This window comes from Bos javanicus, chromosome 1 (assembly GCF_032452875.1).
Source record: "Bos javanicus breed banteng chromosome 1, ARS-OSU_banteng_1.0, whole genome shotgun sequence".
Lineage (NCBI taxonomy): Eukaryota > Metazoa > Chordata > Mammalia > Artiodactyla > Bovidae > Bos > Bos javanicus.
The window spans coordinates 136,800,583-136,824,180 of NC_083868.1; the positions used below are offsets into that span (position 1 = coordinate 136,800,583).

At 38.4% G+C, this 23,598-nt stretch overlaps 1 protein-coding gene across 1 annotated transcript in view; it reads left to right on the plus strand.

The window, feature by feature from the left end:
* The window catches only part of ACAD11 (acyl-CoA dehydrogenase family member 11), a 119,025-nt gene that overhangs the window by 32,286 nt on the left and 63,141 nt on the right, over positions 1–23,598 (plus strand). Inside the window, exons 6-8 of the mRNA XM_061421338.1 lie at positions 19,205–19,346; positions 19,696–19,817; positions 22,253–22,359. Coding sequence (XP_061277322.1) covers positions 19,205–19,346; positions 19,696–19,817; positions 22,253–22,359 — 371 coding nt within the window. The remainder of the gene's footprint in view (positions 1–19,204; positions 19,347–19,695; positions 19,818–22,252; positions 22,360–23,598) is intronic.

The following is a 23,598-nucleotide window of genomic DNA, read 5'->3' on the forward strand; positions in this document are numbered from 1 at the left end:
AAAATATTGGCTATATTCCCTGTATATTCCAATGTGTCCTTATAGCTTATTTTATACATAATAGTTTGTACCTCTTAATTCCCTACCACTGTATTGCCCCTCCCCTTTCCCTCTCCCCATGGGTAACCAGTAGTTTCTTCTCTGAATCTCTGAATCTGTTTCTTTTTTGTTATATTCATTAGTTTGTTTTATTTTTTAAATTCCACATATAAGTGATATCAAACAGCCTTTGTCTTTATCTGTCTGACTTCTTTTACTAAGCATAATACACTCCAAGTCCATGTATGTTGTTGCAAATGGCAAACTTTCCTTCTTCTTAATGACTGAGTAGCATTCCATTGTATATGTATATCACGTCCTCTATATGCATTCATCTGTTGGTGGACACTTAGGTTGCTTCTATATCTTGACCATTATAAATAGTGCTGGTGTGAACATTGGATGCACGTATCTTTTCAAATCTGTGTTTTTGTTTTGTTTCAGTTATGTACTTAGGAGTGGAATTGCTGAGTCATATGATAGTACTAGGGCTTCCCTGGTAGCTCAGTTGATAAGGAATCAGCCTGCCATTCAGGAGACCCTGGTTTCATCCCTGGATTGGGAAGATCCCCTGGAGGAGGGCATGGCAAACCACTCCAGTATTCTTGCCTGGAGAATCCCCAGGGACAGAGGAGCCTGGCAGGCTACAGTCCATGGGGTCACAAAGAGTCGGACACGACTGAGCAACTAAGCACAGCACAGCACACGTGATAGTACTGTGTTTAGTTTTTTGAGAAACCTCCATACTGTTTTCAATAATATTAGGCTACAGGAATTTACATTGCCATCATTATATGAGGGGTTCATTTTCTCTACATTCTCACCAGCATTTGCCATTTGTGTTCTCTTTTCTGATAGCCATTGTGACAGATGTGAAGTGTTATCTCACTGTGGTTTTGATTTGCATTTTCCTGATGATTAGCGATGTTGAACACTGTGTGCCTCCTGGCCATCTGCATATCCTCTTTAGAAAAAGATATATTCAGGTTTTGTGCCCAACTTAAATCATATTTTTAAAAAAGATTTAAATATTTATCTTTGGCTGTTCTGGGTCTTAGTTGCAGCACGTGGAATCTTCAGTCCTTGCAGCATGCAAATTCTTAGTTGTGCCATGTGAGATCTAACTCCTTGACCAGGACTTGAACCTGGGCCCCCTACATTAGGAGTGTGGAGTCTTAGCCACTGGATCACCAGGGAAGTCCCTAATCAGCTTTTAAAAAAAAAAATATTGAGTTGTATGGGCTGTTTATATATTTTGGATATTAACCCCTTATTGGTCATATCATGTGCAAATATTTTCTCCCATTTAACAGGTTGTCTTCTTATTTTGTTGATGGCTTCCTTTGCTATGCAAAAGCTTTTAAGTTTAATTAGGTACCATTTGTTTGTTTTTGCTCTTCTTTATCTTAGGAGACAGATCTAAAAAAATATTGCTACAGTTTATATCACAGAGTGTTCTATGTATTTTCCTCTAGGAGTTTTGTTTCCAGGCTTATACTTAGGTCTTTAATACATTCTGAATTTATTTTTGTTTTTGTATGAGAAAATATTCTTATTTCATTATTTTACATGTAGCTGTTCAGTTTTCTCAGCACCAGTTGTTGAAGAGACTGTCTTTTCTCCATTGTATATTCTTGCCTCCTTTCTTATACATTAATTGAGCATGGATTTATGTCTGCATTATCAATTCTGTTCCATTGATCTATGTGTGTATTTTTTGTGTCGAGACCATACATTTTGATGATATGATACTATAGCTTTGTAGTATTGTCTGAAGACAGGGAGCATGAGTACTCTACCTCTGTTCTTCTTTCTCAAGATTGCTTTGGCTATTCCAGATCTTTCGTGTTTCCATAAAAATTTTATTTTATTTTGGCCACACTGCACAGCTTGTGGTATCTTAGTTCCCTGACCAGGGATTGATTCAGGCCTTCAGTGGTGAAAGCATGGAGTCCTAACCCCTGGACCACCAGGGAATTCCCTCCATACAAATTTTAAAATTATTTGTTCTATTGCTGTGAAAAATACCATTGGTATTTTGATAAGTATTGCATTGAATCTATACCTTGCCTAGAGTTAAAGTGATAGTCACTCAGTCGTGTTTGACTGTTTGTGACCCCATGGACTAGATAGTGCATGGAATTCTGCAGGCCGGAATACTGGAGTGGGTAGCCTTTCCCTTCTCCAGGGGATCTTCTCAACCCAGGCATCATACCCAGGTCTCCAGCATTGCAGCTGGTTTCTTTACCAGCTCAGCCACAAGAGAAGCCCAAGAATACTGGAGTGGGTAGCCTATCCCTTCTCCAGCAGATCTTCCCAACCCAGGAATCAAACCAGGGTCTCCTGCATTGCAGGCGGATTCTTTAACAACTGAGCTACGAGGGAAACCCTCATAGTTAAATGAGTTAAAATCGTCATTTTAACAATATTAATTCTTCCAGTCCAAGAACGTGGTACGTCTTTTCATCTGTTTGTGTTATCTTCATTTTTTTCATCAGTTGCTTATAGTTTTCCAACTGTAGGTCTTTTACCTTCTTCAGTTCAGTTCAGTCCAGTCACTCAGTCATGTCCGACTCTTTGCAACTCCATGAATTGCAGCACGCCAGGCCTCCCTGTCCATCACCAACTCCCGGAGTTCACTCAAACTCACATCCATCAAGTTGGTGATGCCATCCAGCCATCTCATCCTCTGTCGTTCCCTTCTCCTCCTGGATCTCCTCCTCCCAATCCCTCCCAGCATCAGAGTGTTTTCCAATGAGTCAACTCTTTGCATGAGGTGGCCAAAGTAGTGGAGCTTCAGCTTTAGCATCATTCCTTCCAAAGAACACCCAGGTCTGATCTCCTTCAGAACGGACTGGTTGGATCTCCTTGCAGTCCAAGGGACTCTCAAGAGTCTTCTCCAACATCACAGTTCAAAAGCATCAATTCTTCGGCTCTCAGCTTTCTTCACAGTCCAACTCTCACATCCATACATGACTACTGGAAAAACCCTAGCCTTGACTAGACAGACCTTTGTTGGCAAAGTAATGTCTCTGCTTTTGAATATGCTATCTAGGTTGGTCATAACTTTCCTTCCAAGGAGTAAGCGTCTTTTAATTTCATGGCTGCAATCACCATCTGCAGTGATTTTGGAGCCCCAAAAAATAAAGTCTGGCACTGTTTCCACTGTTTCCCCATCTATTTCCCATGAAATGATGGGACCAGATGCCATGATCTTCGTTTTATGAATGTTGAGCTTTAAGCCAACTTCTTCACTCTCCTCTTTCACTTTCATCAAGAGGCTCTTCAGTTCCTCTTCACTTTCTGCCATAAGGGTGGTGTCATCTGCATATCTCAGGTTATTGATATTACCTCCTTAGATAGGTTTATTCCCAGGTATTTTGTTCTTTTTGGTGCAATAATAAATGAGATTATTTCCTTCTTTTTTTATGTACATTGTTTTTAATTTTATTTATTTATTATTGGCTATGCTGGGTCTTCTTTACTGCAGTCACTTATTTCTAGTTGCAGGGAGCAGAGGCTGCTTTCTAGTTTCAGGGCATGGGCTTCTCATTGCAGTGGCTTCTCTTGTTGCAGAGCACAAGCTCTAGGGCATGCAAGTTTCAGTAGTTGTGGCATGTGGGCTCAGTATTTGCAGCTCTCAAGCTCTAGAGCATAGGCTCAATAGTTGTGGCACACAGGCTCAGCTGCTCTGTGGCATGTTGGATCCTCCTCGATCGGGGATTAAACTCACGTCTCCTGCATTGCCACTGAGCCACCAGGGACTTCTTTTTCTGATAGTTCATTGTTAGTGTATAGAAAAACAACAGATTTCTGTGTATTAATTTTATGTCTGCAGCTTTACCAAGCTCTACCAAATTCACTGGTAAGGTCTAGTAGTTTTCTGGTGGCATCGTTAGGATTTTGTATGTATAGTGTTTGTCATCTGCAAAGAGTGACAGTCTTCTTCCTTTTAAATTTAAATTCCTTTTGTTTTTTTTTTTTTTTGTCTGAATTCTATGACTAGGACTTCCAATACTATATTAAATAAAAATAGTAAGAGTTTGCATCCCTGTGTTGTTCCTAATCATTGAGGAAATGCTTTCAGCTTTTCACTGTTTTAGTATGATGTTAACTGTCTGCTAAGTCTGCTAAGTCACTTCAGTTGTGTCCAACTCTGTGCGACCCCATAGACGGCAGCCCACCAGGCTCCCCTGTCCCTGGGATTCTCCAGGCAAGAACACTGGAGTGGCTTGCCATTTCCTTCTCCAATGCATGAAAGTGAAAAGTGAAAGTGAAGTCACTCAGTCGTGTCCGACCCTCAGTGACCCCATGGACTGCAGCCTTCCAGGCTCCTCCATCCATGGGATTCTCCAGGCAAGAGTACTGGAGTGGGGTGCCATTGCCTTCTCTGGATGTTAACTGCGGGTTGTCATTAATGACTGTCATTATATGAGCATATGTTCCCTCTGTTCCAACTTGAGAAAAATGTCATAAACAAATGTTGTTGTTGTTCAATCACTAAGTCATGTCCAATTCTTTGCAACCCTGTGGACTACAGTATGCCAGGCTTCCCTGTCCTTCACTATCTCCCAGAATTTTCTCAGACTCATGTCCTTTGATTAGGTGATGCTATCCAGCCATCTCATTGCCTGTCACCCCCTTTTCCTTCTGCCCTCAAACTTTCCCAGCATCAGAGTCTTTTGCAATGAGTTGGCTCTTTGCATAAGGTGGCCAAAGTTTTGGAGCTTCAGCTTCATCATCAGCCCTTCCAAATGAATATTTCAGGGTTAATTTTCCTTAGGATTGACTGGCTTGATGTCCTTGCTATCCAAAGGACTCTCAAGAGTATTCTCCAGTGCCACAGTTTGAAAGCATCAATTCTTTGGTACTCAGCCCTCTCTTCGGTCCAACTCTCACATTTGTACATAACTACTGGAAAAACCATCAGATCAGATCAGATCAGTCGCTCAGTCGTGTCCGACTCTTTGCGACCCCATGAATCGCAGCACGCCAGGCCTCCCTGTCCATCACCAACTCCCGGAGTTCACTCAGACTCACGTCCATCGAGTCAGTGATGCCATCCAGCCGTCTCATCCTCTGTCATCCCCTTCTCCTCCTGCCCCCAATCCCTCCCAACATCAGTCTTTTCCAATGAGTCAACTCTTCGCATGAGGTGGCCCAAGTACTGGAGCTTCAGCTTTAGCATCATTCCTTCCAAAGAAATCCCAGGGCTGATCTCCTTCAGAATGGACTGGTTGGATCTCCTTGCAGTCCAAGGGACTCTCAAGAGTCTTCTCCAACATCACAGTTCAAAAGCATCAATTCTTTGGCGCTCAGCCTTCTTCACAGTCCAACTCTCACATCCATACATGGACCATTGGAAAAACCATAGCCTTGACTAGACGGACCTTTGTCGGCAAAGTAATGTCTCTGCTTTTCAATATGCTATCTAGTTGGTCAGAACTTTCCTTCCAAGGAGTAATCGTCTTTTAATTTCATGGCTGCAGTCTCCATCTGCAGTGATTTTGGAGCCCCAAAAAATAAAGTCTGGCACTGTTTCCACTGTTTCCCCATCTATTTCCCATGATGTGATGGGACTGGATGCCATGATCTTCGTTTTGTGAATGTTGAGCTTTAAGCCAACTTTTTCACTCTCCACTTTCACTTTCATCAAGAGGCTTTTTAGTTCCCCTTCACTTTCTGCCATAAGGGTGGTGTCATCTGCATATCTGAGGTTATTGATGTTTCTCCCAGCAAGCTTGATTCCAGCTTGTGTTTCTTCCAGTCCAGCGTTTCTCATGATGTACTCTGCATGTAAGTTAAATAAACAGGGTGACAATATACAGCCTTGACGTAGTCCTTTTCCTATTTGGAACCAGTCTGTTGTTCCATGTCCAGGTCTAACTGTTGCTTCCTGACCTGCATATAGGTTTCTCAAGAGGCAGATTAGGTGGTCTGGTATTCCCATCTCTTTCAGAATTTTCCACAGTTTATTGTGATCCACACAGTCAAAGGCTTTGGCATAGTCAATAAAGCAGAAAAAGATGTTTTTCTGGAACTCTCTTGCTTTTTCCATGATCCAGCAGATGTTGGCAATTTGATCTCTGGTTCCTCTGCCTTTTCTAAAACCAGCTTGAACGTCTGGAAGTTCACGGTTCACATATTGCTGAAGCCTGGCTTGGAGAATTTTGAGCATTACTTTACTAGCATGTGAGATGAGTGCAATTGTGCGGTAGTTTGAGCATTCTTTGGCATTGCCTTTCTTTGGGATTCGAGTGAAAACTGACCTTTTCTAGTCCTGTGTCCACTGCTGAATTTTCCCAATTTGCTGGCATATTGAGTGCAGCAGTTACACAGCATCATCTTTCAGGATTTGAAATAGCTCTTCTGGAATTCTGTCACCTCCACTAGCTTTGTTCGTAGTGATGCTTTCTAAGGTGCACTTGACTTCACATTCCAGGGTGTCAGTGATCACACCATCATGATTATCTTGGTCGTGAACATCTTTTTTCTACAGTTCTGTGTATTCTTGCCATCTCTTCTTAATATCTTCTGCTTCTGTTAGGTCCATACCATTTCTGTCCTTTATCGAGCCCATCTTTGCATGAAATGTTCCCTTGGTATCTCTAATTTTCTTGAAGAGATCTCTAGTCTTTCACATTCTGTTGTTTTCCTCTATTTCTTTGCATTGATCACTGAGGAAGGCTTTCTTATCTCTTCTTGCTATTCTTTGGAATTTTGCATTCAGATGCTTATATCTTTCCTTTTCTCCTTTGCTTTTCACTTCTCTTCTTTTCATAGCTATTTGTAAGGCCTCCCCAGATAGCCATTTTGCTTTTTTGCATTTCTTTTCCATGGGGATGGTCTTCCTCCCTGTCTCCTGTACAATGTCACGAACCTCAGTCCATAGTTCATCAGGCACTCTATCTATCAGATCTAGGCCCTTAAATCTTATTTCTCACTTCCACTGTATAATCATAAGGGATTTGATTTAGGTCATACCTGAATGGTCTAGTGGTTTTCCCTACTTTCTTCAATTTAAGTCTGAATTTGGCAATAAGGAGTTCATGGTCTGAGCCACAGACAGCTCCTGGTCTTGTTTTTGCTGACTGTATAGAGCTTCTCCAGCTTTGGCTGCAAAGAATATAATCAATCTGATTTTGGTGTTGACCATCTGGTAATGTCCATGTGTAGAGTCTTCTCTTATGTTGTTGGAAGAGGGTGTTTGTTATGCCCAGTGTATTTTCTTGGCAAAACTCTATTAGTCTTTGCCCTGCTTCATTCCATATTCCAAGGCCAAATTTGCCTGTTACTCCAGGTGTTTCTTGACTTCCTACTTTTGCATTCCAGTCCCCTATAATGAAAAGGACATACTCCATAGCTTTGATTATATGGACCTTTGTCAGCAATGTGAAGTCTACTTTTTAATACACTGTCTAGATTTGTCATAGCTTTTCTTCTTTTAGTTTAATGGCTGCCGTCACTGTCAACACTGATTTTTGATCCCAAGAAAATAAAGTATGCCACCATTTCCACTTTTTCCCCATCTATTAGCCATGAAGTGCTGGGACCAGATGCCATGATCTTAGCTTTTTGAATGTTGAATTTTTAAGCCAGTTTTTTTACTCTCTTTCTTTACCTTCATCAAGAGGCTCTTTAATTCCTCTTCCCTTTCTGCCATTAGCATAGTATCATCTACATATCTGAAAATGTTAATACTTCTTCTGGCAATCTTGAATCTAGCCTGTGACTCTAGCCTAGCATTTTTCATGATGTATTCTGCAGAGAAGTTAAATAAGCAGGGTGACAATATACAGCCTTGACACACTTCTTTCCCAATTTGGAAACAGTCCATTGTTCCATTAAGGTTCTAACTGATGCTTCTTGACCTGCATACAGGTTCCTGGTGGTCTGGTATTCCCATCTCTTTAACAATTGCCCACAGTTTGTTGTGATCCACACAGACAAAGGCTTTAGCGTAGTCAGTGAAACAGAAGTAGATGCTTTTCTGGAATCCCCTTGCTTTCTCTGTTTCCAGCGAATGTTGGCAATTTGATCTGTGGTTCCTCTGCCTTTTCTAAATCCAGCTTGTACATCTGGAAGTTCTTGGTTCACATACTGTTGAAGCCTAGCTTGAAGGATTTTGAGCTTTGCCTTGCTATCATGTGAAATGAGCGCAATTGTATGATAGTCTGAACATTGTTTGGCACTGCCCTTCTTTGAAATTGGAATGAAAACTGACCTTTTCCCATCTTCTGGCCACTGCTGAGTTTTCCAAATTTGCTGACAAATTGAGTGCAGCACTTTAACAGCATCATCTTTTAGGATTTGAAATAGCTCATCTGGAATTCCATCACCTCCACTAGCATGTAGTAATGCTTCCTAAGGCCCACTCGACTTCACATTCCAGTATGTCTGGCTCTAGGTAAGTAACTATACCATGATGTTTATCGAGGTCATTAAGACCTTTTTGTACAATTCTTCTGGGTATTCTCCCCCTCCCCCCTTTTTTTAATAATTTTAAATTTATTTATATTCTGCTTGAAGGATACTTGCTTTACAGAATTGTGCTGGTTTATGCTAAACATTAACATAAATCAGCCATAAGTATACATATGTCCCTTCCCTCTTGATCCTCCTCTCATCTTCCTGCCCATCCCACCACTCTAGTTGTTACAGAGTCCTGGTTTGAGTTCTCTGAGTCATACAGCAAATTCCCATTGGCTATGTGTTTTACATATGGTAATGTAACTTTCCATGTTACTATCTCCCACCCTCTCCTTCTTCCCGCTACCCCCATGTCCAAAAGTCTGTTTTTTGTGTCTGTGTCTTGATTGCTGCTGCTGCTGCTAAGTCGCTTCAGTTGTGTCCAACTGGGCAACCCCGTGGACGGCAGCCCACCAGGCTCCCCTGTCCATGGTATTTTCCAGGCAAGAGTATTGGAGTGGGTTGCCATTACCTTCTCCCTGTGTCTTGATTGCTGCCTTGCAAATAATTTCATCGGTACCATCTTTCTAGATTCCATATATATGCCTTAATGTATTTGTTTTTCTCTTTCTGACTTACTTCCCTCTGTATAATAGGCTCTGGATTCATCAACCTCATTAAAATTGACTCAAATGTGTTCCTTTTTATGGCTGAGTAATATTCCATTGTGTATATGTACCACAACTTCTTTATCCATTCATCTGTTGATGGACATCTAGGTTGCTTCCATATCCCAGCTGTTGTACATAGTGCTGCAGTGAGCTTTGGGGTACATGTGTCTTTTTCAATTTTGGTTTCCTCAGGATATATGCCTAGTAGTGATATTGCTGGGTAGTATGGTGGTTTTATCCTAAGGAATCTCCATACCATCTTCCATAATGGCTGTATCAATTTACATTTCCATCAACAGTGAAAGAGAGTTCCCTTTTCTCCACACCCTCTTCAGCATTTATTGTGTGTAGACTCTGGTGATGGCCATTCTGACTGGTCTGAGGTGATATCTCTTTTTATAGTTTTGATTTGCATTTCCTAATAATGAGTGATGTTGAGCATCTTTTCTTGTGTTTGTTAGTCATCTGTATGTCTTCTTTGGAGAAATGTCTTTTTCCCACTTTTTGATTGGGTTGTTTGTTTTTCTGGTATTGAATTGTATGAGCTGCTTATATATTTTGGATATTACTCCTTTTTCAGTTTTTTCATTTGCTATTATTTTCACCCATTCTGAGGGTTGTCTTTTCACTTTGTTTATAGTTTCCTTTGCTGTGCAAAAGCATTTAATTAGGTCCCATAATCATATAGGATTTTTGAGCATAAACATAAAAATATGGTTTTTTTAATTTCCATTATTTTATTCCATTTTATTTCCATATATTGATTTTTATTTCCATTCTTGTAGGAGGTGGGTCAGGGAGAATCTTGTGATTTTTGTCATAGATTGTTTTGCCTATATTTTCCTCTAAGGGTTTTTTAGTTTCTGGTCTTCATTTAGGTCTTTCATCCATTTTGAGTTTATATTTGTGTATGGTGTTAGGAAGTGTTTTAATTTTATTCTTTTACATGTAGCTGTCCAGTTTTCCCAGTACCACTTATTGAAGAGGCTATCTTTGCCCCATTGTATATTCTTGCCTCCTTTGTCAAAAATAAGGTACCCATAGGTGCATGGATTTATCTCTGGGCTTTCTATCTTGTTCCATTGGCCTATATTTCTGTTTTTGTGCCAGTACCATACTGTCTTTTGACTGTACCTTTGTAATATAGTCTGAAGTCAGGAAGGTTGATTCCTCCAACTCCATTCTTCTTTCTCCAGATTGATTTGGCTATTCAGGGTCTTTTGGTAATTTGGTAGGGATCACATTGAATCTGTAGATTGTGTTTGGTAGTATAGTCATTTTCACAATATTGATTCTTCCTACCCAGGAACATGGAATATCTCTCTATCTGTTTATGTCCTCTTTGATTTCTTTCATCAGTGTCTTACAATTTTCTTTTTTTTTTTTAATTTTATTTTATTTTTAAACTTTACAATATTGTATTAGTTTTGCCAAATATCAAAATGAATCCGCCACAGGTATACATATGTTCCCCATCCTGAACCCTCCACCCTCCTCCCTCCCCTACCCTCCCTCTGGGTCGTCCCAGTGCACCAGCCCCAAGCATCCAGTACCGTGCATCGAACCTGGACTGGCGACTCGTTTCATACATGATATTATACATGTTTCAATGCTATTCTCCCAAATCTCCCCACCCTCTCCCTCTCCCACAGAGTCCATAAGACTGATCTATACATCAGTGTCTCTTTTGTTGTCTCGTACACAGGGTTATTGTTACCATCTTTCTAAATTCCATATATATGCATTAGTATACTGTATTGATGTTTTTCTTTCTGGCTTACTTCACTCTGTATAATAGGTTCCAGTTTCATCCATCTCATTAGAACTGATTCAAATGTATTCTTTTTAATGGCTGAGTAATACTCCATTGTGTATATGTACCACAGCTTTCTTATCCATTCATCTGCTGATGGGCATCTAGGTTGCTTCCATGTCCTGGCTATTATAAACAGTGCTGCGATGAACATTGGGGTACACATGTCTCTTTCCCTTCTGGTTTCCTCCGTGTGTATGCCCAGCAGTGGGATTGCTGGATCATAAGGCAGTTCTATTTCCAGTTTTTTAAGGAATCTCCACACTGTTCTCCATAGTGGCTGTACTAGTTTGCATTCCCACCAACAGTGTAAGAGAGTTCCCTTTTCTCCACACCCTCTCCAGCATTTATTGCTTGTAGACTTATGGATTGCAGCCATTCTGACTGGCATGAAATGGTACCTCATTCTGTATACAGTTCTTTTGTCTCCTTAGGTAGGCTTATTCCTAGATATTTTATTCTTTTTGTTGCAGTGGTGAATGGAGTTGATTCCTTAATTTCTCCTTCAGATTTTTTCATTGTTAGTATATCAAAATGCAAGTGATTTCTGTGTATTGATTTTTGTATCCTATGACTTTGCTAAATTCACTGATTAACTCTAGTAATTTTCTGATAATATCTTTAGGGTTTTCCACGTATAGTAGCATGTCATCTGCAAACAGGGAAAGTTTTACTTCTTCTTTTCTGATCTGGATTCCTTTTATTTCTTTTTCTTCTTTGCTTGCCATAGCTAGGACTTCCAAAATATGTTGACTAATAGTGGTGAGAGTTGGTAACTTTATCTCATTCCTGATCTTGGAATGCTTTCAGTTTTTCACCACTGAAAAACCAGTGTTTGCTGTGGGCATATCATATACGGCCTTTACTATGTTGAGGTAGGTTCCTTCTATGCCCATTTTTTGAAGAGTTTTTAATCATAAATGGGTACTGAATTTTGTCAAAGGTTTATTCTGCATCTATTGAGATTATCATATGGTTTTTATCTTTCAATTAGTTTATATGGTGTATCACATGGATTGATTTGCGAGTATTAAAGAATCCTTGCATCCCTGGGATAAACCCAACTTGATCATGGTGTATGATTGGCCACCTCTTCTTAATCTCTTCTCTTTCTGTTAGGTTCTTGCTGTTTCTGTCCTTTATTGTGCCCATCTTTGCATGAAATGTCCCCTTGGTATCTCCAATTTTTTTTTTTTTAAAAGACCTCCTCTAGTCTTTCCCATTCTATTATTTTCCTCTATTTCTTTGTATTATTCACTTAAGAAGGCTTTCTTATCTCTCCTTGCTTTCTCTGGAACTCTGCATTCATTTGGGTATGTCTTTCTCTTTCTCCTTTGCCTTTTGCTTCTCTTCTCTTCTCAGCTGTCGTAAGCCCTCCTCAGACAACTATTTTGCATTTTTGCATTTCTTTTTCTTAGGGATGGTTTTGGTCACCGCCTCCTGTACAGTTTACTGTCTGTCAGATCTATATTTTGAATCTTTTCATCACTTCCACTGTAAAATCATAACGGATTTGATTTAGGTCATACCTGAATGGCCTAGTGGTTTTCCTTACTTTCTTGAATATAAGTTTGAATTTTGAAGCAATGAATTCATGATCTGAGCCACAGTTAGCTCCAGGTCTTATTTTTGCTGACTGTATAGAGCTTCTCCATCCTCAGCTGAAAAAATATAATCCATCTGATTTTGATATTGAGCATCTGGTGATGTCCATGTGTAGAGTCGTCTCTTGTGTTGTTGGAAGAGGGTCTTAGCCATATTCTGTTTGCCTTTACCTTGCTTAATTTTGTACTTCTAGGTCAAACTTGCCTGTTACTCCAGGTATCTCTTGACTTCCTCTGTTTGCATTCCAGTCTTCTATGATGAAAAGGACATCTTGTTTTGATGTTAGTTCTAGAAGATCTTGGAGGTCTTCATGCAACCATTCAAGTTCAGCTCTTTGACATTATTCGTTGGGACATAAACTTTGATTATGGTGTTGTTGAATGGTTTCCCTTGGAACAAACCAAGATCATTTTGTCATTTTTGAGATTGCACCTATGTACTGCATTTTGGACTCTCTTGTTGACTGTAAGGACTGCTCCATTCTTTCTAAGGGATTCTTACCCACAGTAGTAGATATAATGGGTATCTGAATTAAATCGATTTTGAATTTTTCAAAAGCCTTTTCTACAAGTATTGGGTTTCAGAAATTACAAAATCTTTGCATACCTAGGGTAAATCCCACTTGATCATGGTGCATGATCCTTTTACCATATTGTTGTATTTAGTCTGCAGTTATTTGATTTACTAGTATTTGGTTGAGGATTTTTGCATCTATGTTCATCAGTGATAATGGTCTATAATTTTCTTTTTTGTAGTATCTTTGTCTGGTTTCGGTGTTAAGGTGATTCTGGCTGCAAAGGATAAGTTCAGAAATGTTCCTTCCTCTGCAGTTTTTTGGAATACTATAAAATGAATAAGCATTAACTCTTCTGTAAACTTTGATAGACTTCATTCATGAAGCCATCTGGTCCTAGATTTTGTTTCTTAGGAGTTTTAAAATTACTGATTTAGTTTGCTTACTGGTAATTGATCTGTTCATATTTTCTATTTCTTCCTGGTTCAGTCTTGGGAGATTGTACCTTTTTAAAAATGTGTCCATTTCTTTGAGGTGGTTCATTTTATTGGCATGTAGTTTAATAGTGGTCGCTCATGAATCTTTAGATGTCAGTTTTAAATTCTTCTGTTTCAATTCTGACTTTATGGATTTGGTTTCTCTCCTTTGTTTCTTAATATATCTGGCTAAAGATTTATCAATTTTGCTTATCTTTTCAGAGAGCCTTTAGTTTCATCATTCTTTTCTATTGATTTTTTAGTCTCTATTTTATTTCTTCTCTGATCTTTATGATTTCTTTTCTCCTGCTAACTCTGTGTTTGTTTATTCTTCTTTTTCTAGTTCCTTTAAGTGTAAAGTTAGGTTGTTTGAGATTTTCTTTTCTGATTTAGCTTTTATAAGTGTAAATTTCCCTCTTAGAACAGATTTTGCTAAATCTTATAAATTTCAAATCATCGTGTTTTCATTTGTCTTTAGATATGTTTCTATTTCCTGTTTGACTTCTCCAGCGATGCATTATTTAGTACTTTATTGTTTAGCCTCCATGTGTTTGTATTTTTTGTAGTTTTTCTTTTTTTGTAGTTGAGTTCTAGTCTCACAACATTGTGGTCAGAAAAGATGCTTCACATGATTTCAGTTTTCTTAAATTTACTGAGGATTGTTTTGTGGCCAGCATGTGATCTATCCTGGAGAATGTTCCATGTGCACTTGTAAAGAATGTATATTCTGCTGCACAATATTCAGATGAATATTCTATGTATATATCAATTAAGTCCATCATTTCTATTGTGTCATTTTAGGCGTATTGATTTTCTGTCTGGATGATCTGTTCATTAATGTAAGTAGGACGCTAAAGTCCCCCACTAGAATTGTGTTACTGTTGATATCTCCCTTTATGTCTGTTAATATTTGCTTTATGTATTTAAATGTTCCTATGTTGGGTGCATATGTTGTTACATATGTTTACGATTGTATCTTCTTCTTGGATTAATCCCTTGACCATTATGTACTATCCTTCTTTGTTTCTTGTAACAGTCTTTATTTTAAAGTCTATTTTGTCTGATATAACTTTTGCTACCTCACCTTATTTTTTTTTTTACTTCCACCCCCTCACTTTCAGTCTGTGTATATCTTTAGATCTGAAGTGAGTCTCTTGTAGGCAGCATCTTTTGGGTCTTAGTTTTATATCCATTCAGCTACTCTGTGTCTTTTGATTGGAGCATTCAGTACATTTACATTTAAAGGAATTATTGATACATATGTTATTATTGCCATTTTGTTAATTATTTTGGAGTTGTCTTGTGGGCCTTTATTTTTTCCTTTCTTCTTCTTTTATTCTCTTGTGATGTGATGACTGTCTTTAGAGTTATATTTGGATTCCTTTTTCTTTTTGTGTGTATATGTATTATAGATTTTTGGTTTGTGGTTACCATGAGGTAAATAGGTATATGAGTATGTGTATTGTTTTAAGTTGCTGATACCACAATGTCAGATGCATCTTAACCACCCTGCATTTGTACTCTCCTTCTCTCATGATACTGTTATTTTATCATATTTTACATCCAAATGGTTTCTATATTCCTTACCTGCTTATTGTGGATATCAGTGGTTTTACTACTTTTGTCTTTTAATCTTCATGCTAGCTTTGTGCATGGATGGTCCTGGGGTTATTTCCAGACTACTGGAAGGCAGAGCAGGTCTTGGAGTCTAGTTGCAGGATCCAGGGACTCTAGAGCTGGTGTCAGATTACTGCCAGTGGTAGGTGGGTTTCTGACACAGAGCCTGGGGTGTCCAGAAGCTTGAACTGGCCTGCTAGTGGGCAGAATCAGGGCTAAGTTTGTCTCAGGGCAGGGTATGGCCTTTTGGTCAATGATCTGGGTCTGAAGGCTGCAGGATTGTGGTTTTTTTGCATGTGGTGCCTGCCCATGGTGGGAGGAGGAAGTTCCTGGGCCCTCTGTTGGTAAGGGCTGTGTCCAGAGGCAGCTACAGGCTCATGGGGTCTTCAGGCAGCCTGTCTGCTGATGGGTGGCCCAGTTAGTTGCATGGCCTAAGGCGTCCCAGGACTGGTGACTATAGTTTGTTGGGGCATGGCTGGGTCCTAGGGCTAACTAGAGGGAGGATTCCACAATGACATGTGCCAACACCAATGTCCACCTGGTAGAAGGAGCTCCCTAGAATGGTTGCCACTGGTGTCTTTGTGCCCAGGGTGAGCTGCAATTGCCTCCTACCTCTCTGAGAGAATCTCCAAAACCAGCAGTTAGATCTGACCCAGGTCCCTATGAATATGACTTTTATTTTGAGATCCTGGAATGTGTGAGATTTTGTGGGCACGCTTTACAAGTGAAGTCTGTATTTTCCCCAGTCCTCTGGTAGCTTCCAAAAGTAAGCTCCACTGACATATTCAAAAGCAGAGGCATTACTTTGTCAACAAAGGTCCATCTAGTCAAGACTATGGTTTTTCCTGTGGTCATGTATGGATATGAGAGTTGGACTGTAGAGAAAGCTGAGCACCGAAGAATTGATGCTTTTGAACCGTGGTGTTGGAGAAGACTCTTGAGAGTCCCTTGGACTGCAAGGAGATCCAACCAGTCCATTCTGAAGGAGATCAGCCCTGGGATTTCTTTGGAAGGAATGATGCTAAAGCTGAAACTCCAGTACTTTGGCCACCTCATGCAAAGAGTTGACTCATTGGAAAAGACTCTGATGCTGGGAGGGATTGGGGGCAGGAGGAAAAGGGGATGAGAGGGGATGAGATGGCTGGATGGCATCACTGACTTGATGGACGTCAGTCTGAGTGAACTCTGGGAGTTGGTGATGGACAGGGAGGCCTGGAGTGCTGCAATTCATGGAGTCGCAAAGAGTCGGACACGACTGAGCGACTGAATTAAACTGAACTGAACTGACCTTCAAAGCCAAATAAATGGTCTGAGGGTTCATCTTCCTGGTACAGGACCCCTAGAATGGGGAGCCTAACATGGGCTCAGATCTCATACTCTTGTGGGAGAACCTCTGTTGTGGAATTATTCTCCAGTTTGTGTATATCCACCTAGGGGTTCCGACCTTGACTATATTGCAAGTCCACCTGTCCTACTCATCCTGATGTGGTTCCTTCTTTTGTCTTTAATTGTAGAGGATCTTTTCTGGTAGGTTCTGGTCTTTTTCATCAGTGGTTGTTCTGCTTATCATTGTTATTTTGATGTGCTCATGAGAGGAGGTGAACTCATCCCTGATAGGTTATTATAAGATAATGGGTATAATTCTCTGTGCTATACAATATAGTCCTGTTGCTTATCTGTTTTGTACATAGTAATTTGTATCTGTTAATTGCATATCCCTAATTTGTCCCTCCCCCTACCCTTTCCCCTTTGGTAACCCCAAGTTTGTCTTCTGTGTCTGTTTATGTTTTATATATGCATTCATTTGTGTTACTGTTTAGATTCCATATGTAGATTATTTCATACAATATTTGTCTTTCTCTGTCTGACTTATTGTATTCAGCAAATATTGCTTAAGTCTCTCCCCGTTGCTACAGATGGCAATATTGCTTTCTTTTTATGGTTGAGTAATATTCCCTTATGTATATTCTGTGTCTTTTTAAACCAGTCATCTGTTGATGTATACTTGGAATCAACCCAGTTGTGGCTAGTTTGTTTTTAATCTACATGCACTATAAACATTGTGGCTGATTATCAACAAAATGAAGCTTCTGTTGTACTGGATTAGGTTTAGTCACTCAGTCATGTCTGACTCTTGTGATCCCATGGACTATAGGCTCCTCTGTCCATGGCATTCTCCAAGGCAAGAATACTGGAGTGGTTTGTCGTTTCCTTCTCCAGGAGATCTTCCCAACCCAGGGATCAAACCTTGGTCTCCTGTATTGCAATCTCTTTACCAACTGAGCCACCAGCGAAGCCCATAGACCAGTTGTGCTGAGGAAGTGCTAATTTTCTTTGGATGTTAGGAGCACAGAAACAAACAGAATGGTATGGACAAAAATGCATCCAATCCTTTTTTTAAAGCAGATTTAACTGATAATTCAGTATAATCACAACCATAAAAAGTCTTATGAAGGCAAATCATGGAGGAAGTAATGATCAATTTTTCCACAGTCATAATAGAAAATTCTTTAATGCCTGTTATATGCCAGGCTGTGTACTTATTCATTGAATAAATACATTTTAGCCACCTACTGTGTGCTAGGTACTTAAATAGACTCTGATAAACAAAATGGACATACTACCTACCTTTATTTCATATTCACACTAACTCTACACCAGATATGTTATGGTTACTTAAATTGAAAATCAGAAGTGTTAACTAGTCCAGAATTGCAGAGTTAACCGTCTGGAATTACACAGCCAGTAAATGATAGAGGGCTTCCCTCATGGCTCAGCTGGTAAAGAATCCACCAGCAATGCAAGAGACCTGAGTTCAATCCCTGGGTTAGGAAGATCTCCTGGAGAAGGGAACAGCTACTCACTCCCGTATTCTGGCCTGGAGAATTCCATGGAATGTATAGTCCATGGGTCACAAAGAGTCAGACATGACTGAACAAGTTTCACTTTCTTTCATTAAATTGTAGAGCTAGGATATGAATTCAGGTCTGTGTGGTTCCACAGACCACATTTTTCCTTAAAGCTACAATAATGTGTTCAAATATATGACTGAAGTAAGGGGGTGCAAACACATACAAAGATACAAAAAGGCATGAAACACAATAATATGCATTGCCTAAATGAACTCTGTTGTTTTATCTGGCTTAGATAATCTTGGCTAAATTGTTGCTGCAGTCTCGTCTTTGCCCTCCTACAGTCTATTCAAAACATAGCAGCTAGAGTGACCTTAAAATACAAATCCTATTCAGTTACTCTTCCTGTACAGACCCTCCAATGGAGTGCCTCCTCCCATATCCCATCCCTCCTACCTAACTTGAAGTATCCATAGGCATTGTTATCAGTTTGGTATGTATTCTTTCAACTTTGAGTATTCGTTTGCAACCTTTTTATTTAAATAGGATCATACTGCACATATTATTCTGCAGATTGCTTGTATTTTCAGTTGAATGCCCTATGTTCCTAACATAAAAATCTATATTCCCTTGATATATATTGTTACAAAGTAGAATGAGGAAAGCTGTGTTATTGATTCCAAATTACACAACTCTTTTATCATGTTGCTATATGATGATTTGATTTTATATTCATAAAACTAGCAGCATCTTTTATAACAATTGCCTTCTTGTATCTGCAGCATGAAATAACTTACTTTAAAAAATTACTGTTGCCATAGGAGTAAAATATTTGTCATGTTGCTAGATTCATTATTAGAGCATAGATTCTTAAATTATAGCTAATTGTTAGAATTTCTTCTTTTATTATAGTTAACTTCCAGTTGAATACTTTCAACTGCTCTTGCCGGCGCTCTTTAGTAGACATGTTAAGGCTATGTAAAGTAAAATGAAAAACTGAGAGCCGATCATGGAAGCAAGGGACTTGGCTTTACTCATTCAAGGCTATTAAATAAGTGAATTGTGCCACTGTGGGTAAAGACTGCAAACTACAGCCTCATATTTGCTTTTGATGGAAAATATGATTTTCAATATATTCTATTTCATTTATTTCCTTATTTTAGTTGTTTTGGATTTAATATATTAAAATCTTTTAATTTTAATTACAGTCTCGAGTTATAGCTGTGCTTGATTGGGAGCTTTCAACCATTGGTCATCCTTTGTCAGACTTGGCTCATCTCTCGATGTTCTACTTTTGGCCAAGGACTGTTTCATTGGGAAATCAAAGCCATCATTTGCAAGAAAACATAGGTATGAAAACATAATGTTGCCTAAATTTCTATTAAGGTAAAATCGTCTTTATTTCTTTCCATAATTAACAAAAGATAATTTTATAATCTTAGATAAACAGCTTTTATTTGTTTTTCGAAATGTTTTTAAATCATCTTTATTAATTTTTTTAAAGTGTGCCATTCTACTTTTAGTAATTTGTGACAAAATATAATCATTTCTATATACTATTCTTTTGGAAATAAATACTTGGAACATGTTTTGCTTTGTAGAAAAGTGGTTTTATATTCAATTTTATATGTAATATGACATTTCAAATTATTCACCCTGACATTTTTATTAAAGTTTATAGTATGTACTGTTTTTATAGGGATACCATCAATGGAAGAACTGATTTCAATATATTGCCGCTGCAGGGGAATTAATTCTAATCTTCCTAACTGGAATTTCTTTCTTGCCCTTTCATTTTTTAAAATGGCTGGAATAGCACAGGTAATTAATTTTTTAATATGTGTTTCACTATTACTTACTGATGTACTCTTGAAAATATTTTTGGTTTTGTGGGGTGGTACATTCTTTCTGTTTTTTTGGCCATGTAGTCACTTGGCTTGTGGAATCTTAATTCCCTAACCAGAGATTGAACCCAGGCCCTGGCAGTGGAAGCAGAGAATCCTAACCACTGGACCGGAGAATTCCCTTATATTAATATCTTTAGATCAATTTATTTTCCACAATGGCAAATACCAAACATGGATAAAATATAAATCCAGAGTTTACAGAATAGGAATTTGGCAAGGGAAAAGGTTGAGTAGCAAATGTGGTATAACAGACTAAAAAGATGGAGGAATGGAGAGAAAAAGACATAATGACAAAAAGAAAAAAGTATGTGAAAATTGGTTATTTCCTGAATATCAGTATAAGAAAGAGCTAAACTCCTAATGTGATATCTGATTCAGATTGTAAAGCCATTTATTAATCAGGGCTGATGGTGAGGAAAGAATTATCATTATATTTCCCAAAGCCTAGCACAGTACCTAGCATACAGCAGCCTCTTAATTATGTTTTTGAGTGAAGATAAGCAAAACTGTCTATTTTCCTAATAATATGACAAATTTTGAGAGAAAATTGAACATAAGTACAGTTTTTCTTTTAACTTACAGTTTAAACAAATGCATTCTTCATTATACTACCTCATTAAACTAATTCTTCATTAACCTAAGTTTGAATCTTTGTTTATTTAAGAAATTAAGATGCTTCATCACTGGCAAGGGGTTAGGATTTATAAGAAGAACAAGTAAATAAGAGATTTTAGAAACAAAAGGAGTGGGAAAAAAAAGATTAAGGAAAATTATGGTTATTTTTCCCTGTCCTCAGAGTCCATGCTGTCCTCCAATACCTGAAATATCTTCAAAAAAATTGTTGTGTTCATCTCATCCTGTAGTTTAGAATCATATTAATCATATTAATTAATCTTGTTGCTTGGATGGATTTCTCACAATAAGGTTTATGGTATGTTTCTGTATTTGTCAGTTTCCACAAAAAAGATACCAAATAGGCTTTCAAATTAAAATGGATTTTCATTTCAAATGAAAACTTGACATAGTTTATGATTGAAATTAATATGTCATAAACTACTATATGTCATAAACTATATAGTAGTAACTTTAGAGATGATCATAACATTCCATACTAACTGCTACTGCTAAGTCACTTCAGTCGTGTCTGACTCTGTGCAGCCCCATAGACGGCAGCCCACCAAGCTCCCCCGTCCCTGGGATTCTCCGGACAAGAACACTGGAGTGGGTTGCCATTTCCTTCTCCAATGCTTGAAAGTGAAAAGTGAAAGTGAAGTCTCTTAGTCATGTCTGACCCTTAGTGACCCCATGGACTGCAGCCCACCAGGCTCCTCCGTCCATGGGATTCTCCAGGCAAGAGTACTGGAGTGGGGTGCCATTGCCTTCTCCATCCATACTAACTAGAAATGTGGAATTGGAAATGATGGAAAGACTGTTACAGTGTTAATATTGTATAAAGAATTTTTAGATCTTTAGATCTAATTTCATTAGTGAAATTCAGTTGATATTGTTTGGGGTAAGGGAACCAGAGAATATATTATGTTGGAAGCACAGAACATGGTGAGGTAAGAAAAAAAAAAGTTGAGCATTCCACAAACACTGTTCAAAGGAGAATGCTGCTGCTGCTGCTAAGTCGCTTCATTTGTGTCCGACTCTGTGTGACCCCATAGACGGCAGCCCACCAGGCTCCCCCATCCCTGGGATTCTCCAGGCAAGAACACTGGAGTTGGTTGCCATTTCCCTTCTCCAATGCATGAAAGTGAAAAGTGAAAGTGAAGTCTTATCGGACTCTTTCCCACCCCATGGACTGCAACCTACCAGGCTCCTCCGTCCATGGGATTTTCCAGGCAAGAGTACTGGAGTGGGGTGCCATCACCTTCTCTGTCAAAGGAGAATAGTTTCACCTAAATTAAAGGTCCAAAAAAATGAGATAAAATATTCTTAGAAGTCATTTCATTGTCTTCTTTTTGGTTTTATAATTTTTAATTTTATTTTGATTTCTTTAGTTTTTTTTTTTTCTCTACTATGAAGGTAGAACAGTGATCTTTAGAGATGATATAACTTGCCAATTTGGTATCTTTGGTAACTGCTGAAGTAATTTTGAAGTTTGGTTTGATTTCCAGCTATAATTCTGTTATGATGAGAGTATGTTAACCAGATGATAAGCGTGTAATACTTTCATTTGGAGTGGCATGATTTTTCCTGCATGTAAATTAATAGAATTGATAGTCTGATTTATATCTTAGTACTTTGTAAGTTTAGTGATTCACATAGCTGGAAAACTGGGAAGACTGGATAGCTGAAGAATAGTTTTCATTGAATTTTAATCACTTTATGTTAATTTACTTATAGGGAATTTATCATAGATATCTTCTGGGAAATAATGCATCTGAAAATAGCTTTCAGTATGCCAATGTTGTGCAACCTCTGGCAGAAACTGGATTGCGGCTCTCAAAAAGGTAAGCAAAATATAGATTCCGTGTTTAACTCAAATAGAGCCTTTATTAGGTATGTGAGGGTCATAAGCTTTAGAAGGATAGGGATTGTTTTTATTGCTTACAACACAAAGATTACCGCTGCCAACCATGGTTATTCTTTTTTTTTTTTTAGTAAATCTCTTTTATGCATGAAAATAAGTTGACTTCACATATAAAGAAATATCAATTTAATATTAAAAGGTTTCTCTTTTGCCAAGTTGAATTATAAACTTTTAAGGATATTGATAAAATTCTGAAACGTTCCCTTCTAATGTTTGTTACTTACATATACCTATTTAAAATTATGTATTATATAAGATAATTTATATCTTATGATTTATTAAGTCTAAAACTGTTGCTCTCTTCCATCATCAAATTGCATTAAACTGTACTGAGACATTTAGGCATCTTTTAATTCATATGTCCATTAGTGGGGCACTTCTGAGGCATCTAATACACTTTTTCAAACCATACCTCCATCTAACAGGTGTGATGCAAGAGGAGGGTAAATTAGGGGACTGAGATTAACATATACACACTACAATATATAAAATAGATGATCAACAAGAACCTACTGTATAATGGAAGGAACTCTATTCAATATTCCCATAAGCTTTATGGGGAAAAAAATCTGAAAAAGAATAACTATATGTATATGTATAATTGAATCACTTTGGTATACCTGAAACTAACACATTGTAAACCAACTACTCTCCAATGTAAAATAAAAGTTAGAGAAAAAAAAAAAAAGTGTGGTAAATAGTACTTACTGAATGCATGAATGATGTTGCCCCTGGAAATTTTGCCCAAGCCACAAGTTTCCATGACATCACCTTGGAAGTGCAAGTGTTAGTTGCTCTGTGTGTCTGACTCTTTACAACCCCATGGACTGTAGCCCTCCAGGCTTCTCTGTCCATGGAATTTTCCACACAAAAATACTGGAGTGGGTTGCCATTTCCTTCTCCAGGAGAACTTCCCTACCCAAGGACTGAACCCAAAGCTCCTGCATTATAGGCAGATTCTTTACCACCTGAGCCACCAGGGAAGCCTGACATCACCTTAGGACCATTGTATTTCACACTTCATCTTATACATGAATATTTGTGATCTCTATAACATAACAAATGACAGTGCTGCTCTTCATAATGATCTTTAAAGGTCTTACTTAAAATGACATCCTGCAGTTGTATTTGTGAGGCAGATACTAGGAGTGTCTAATTC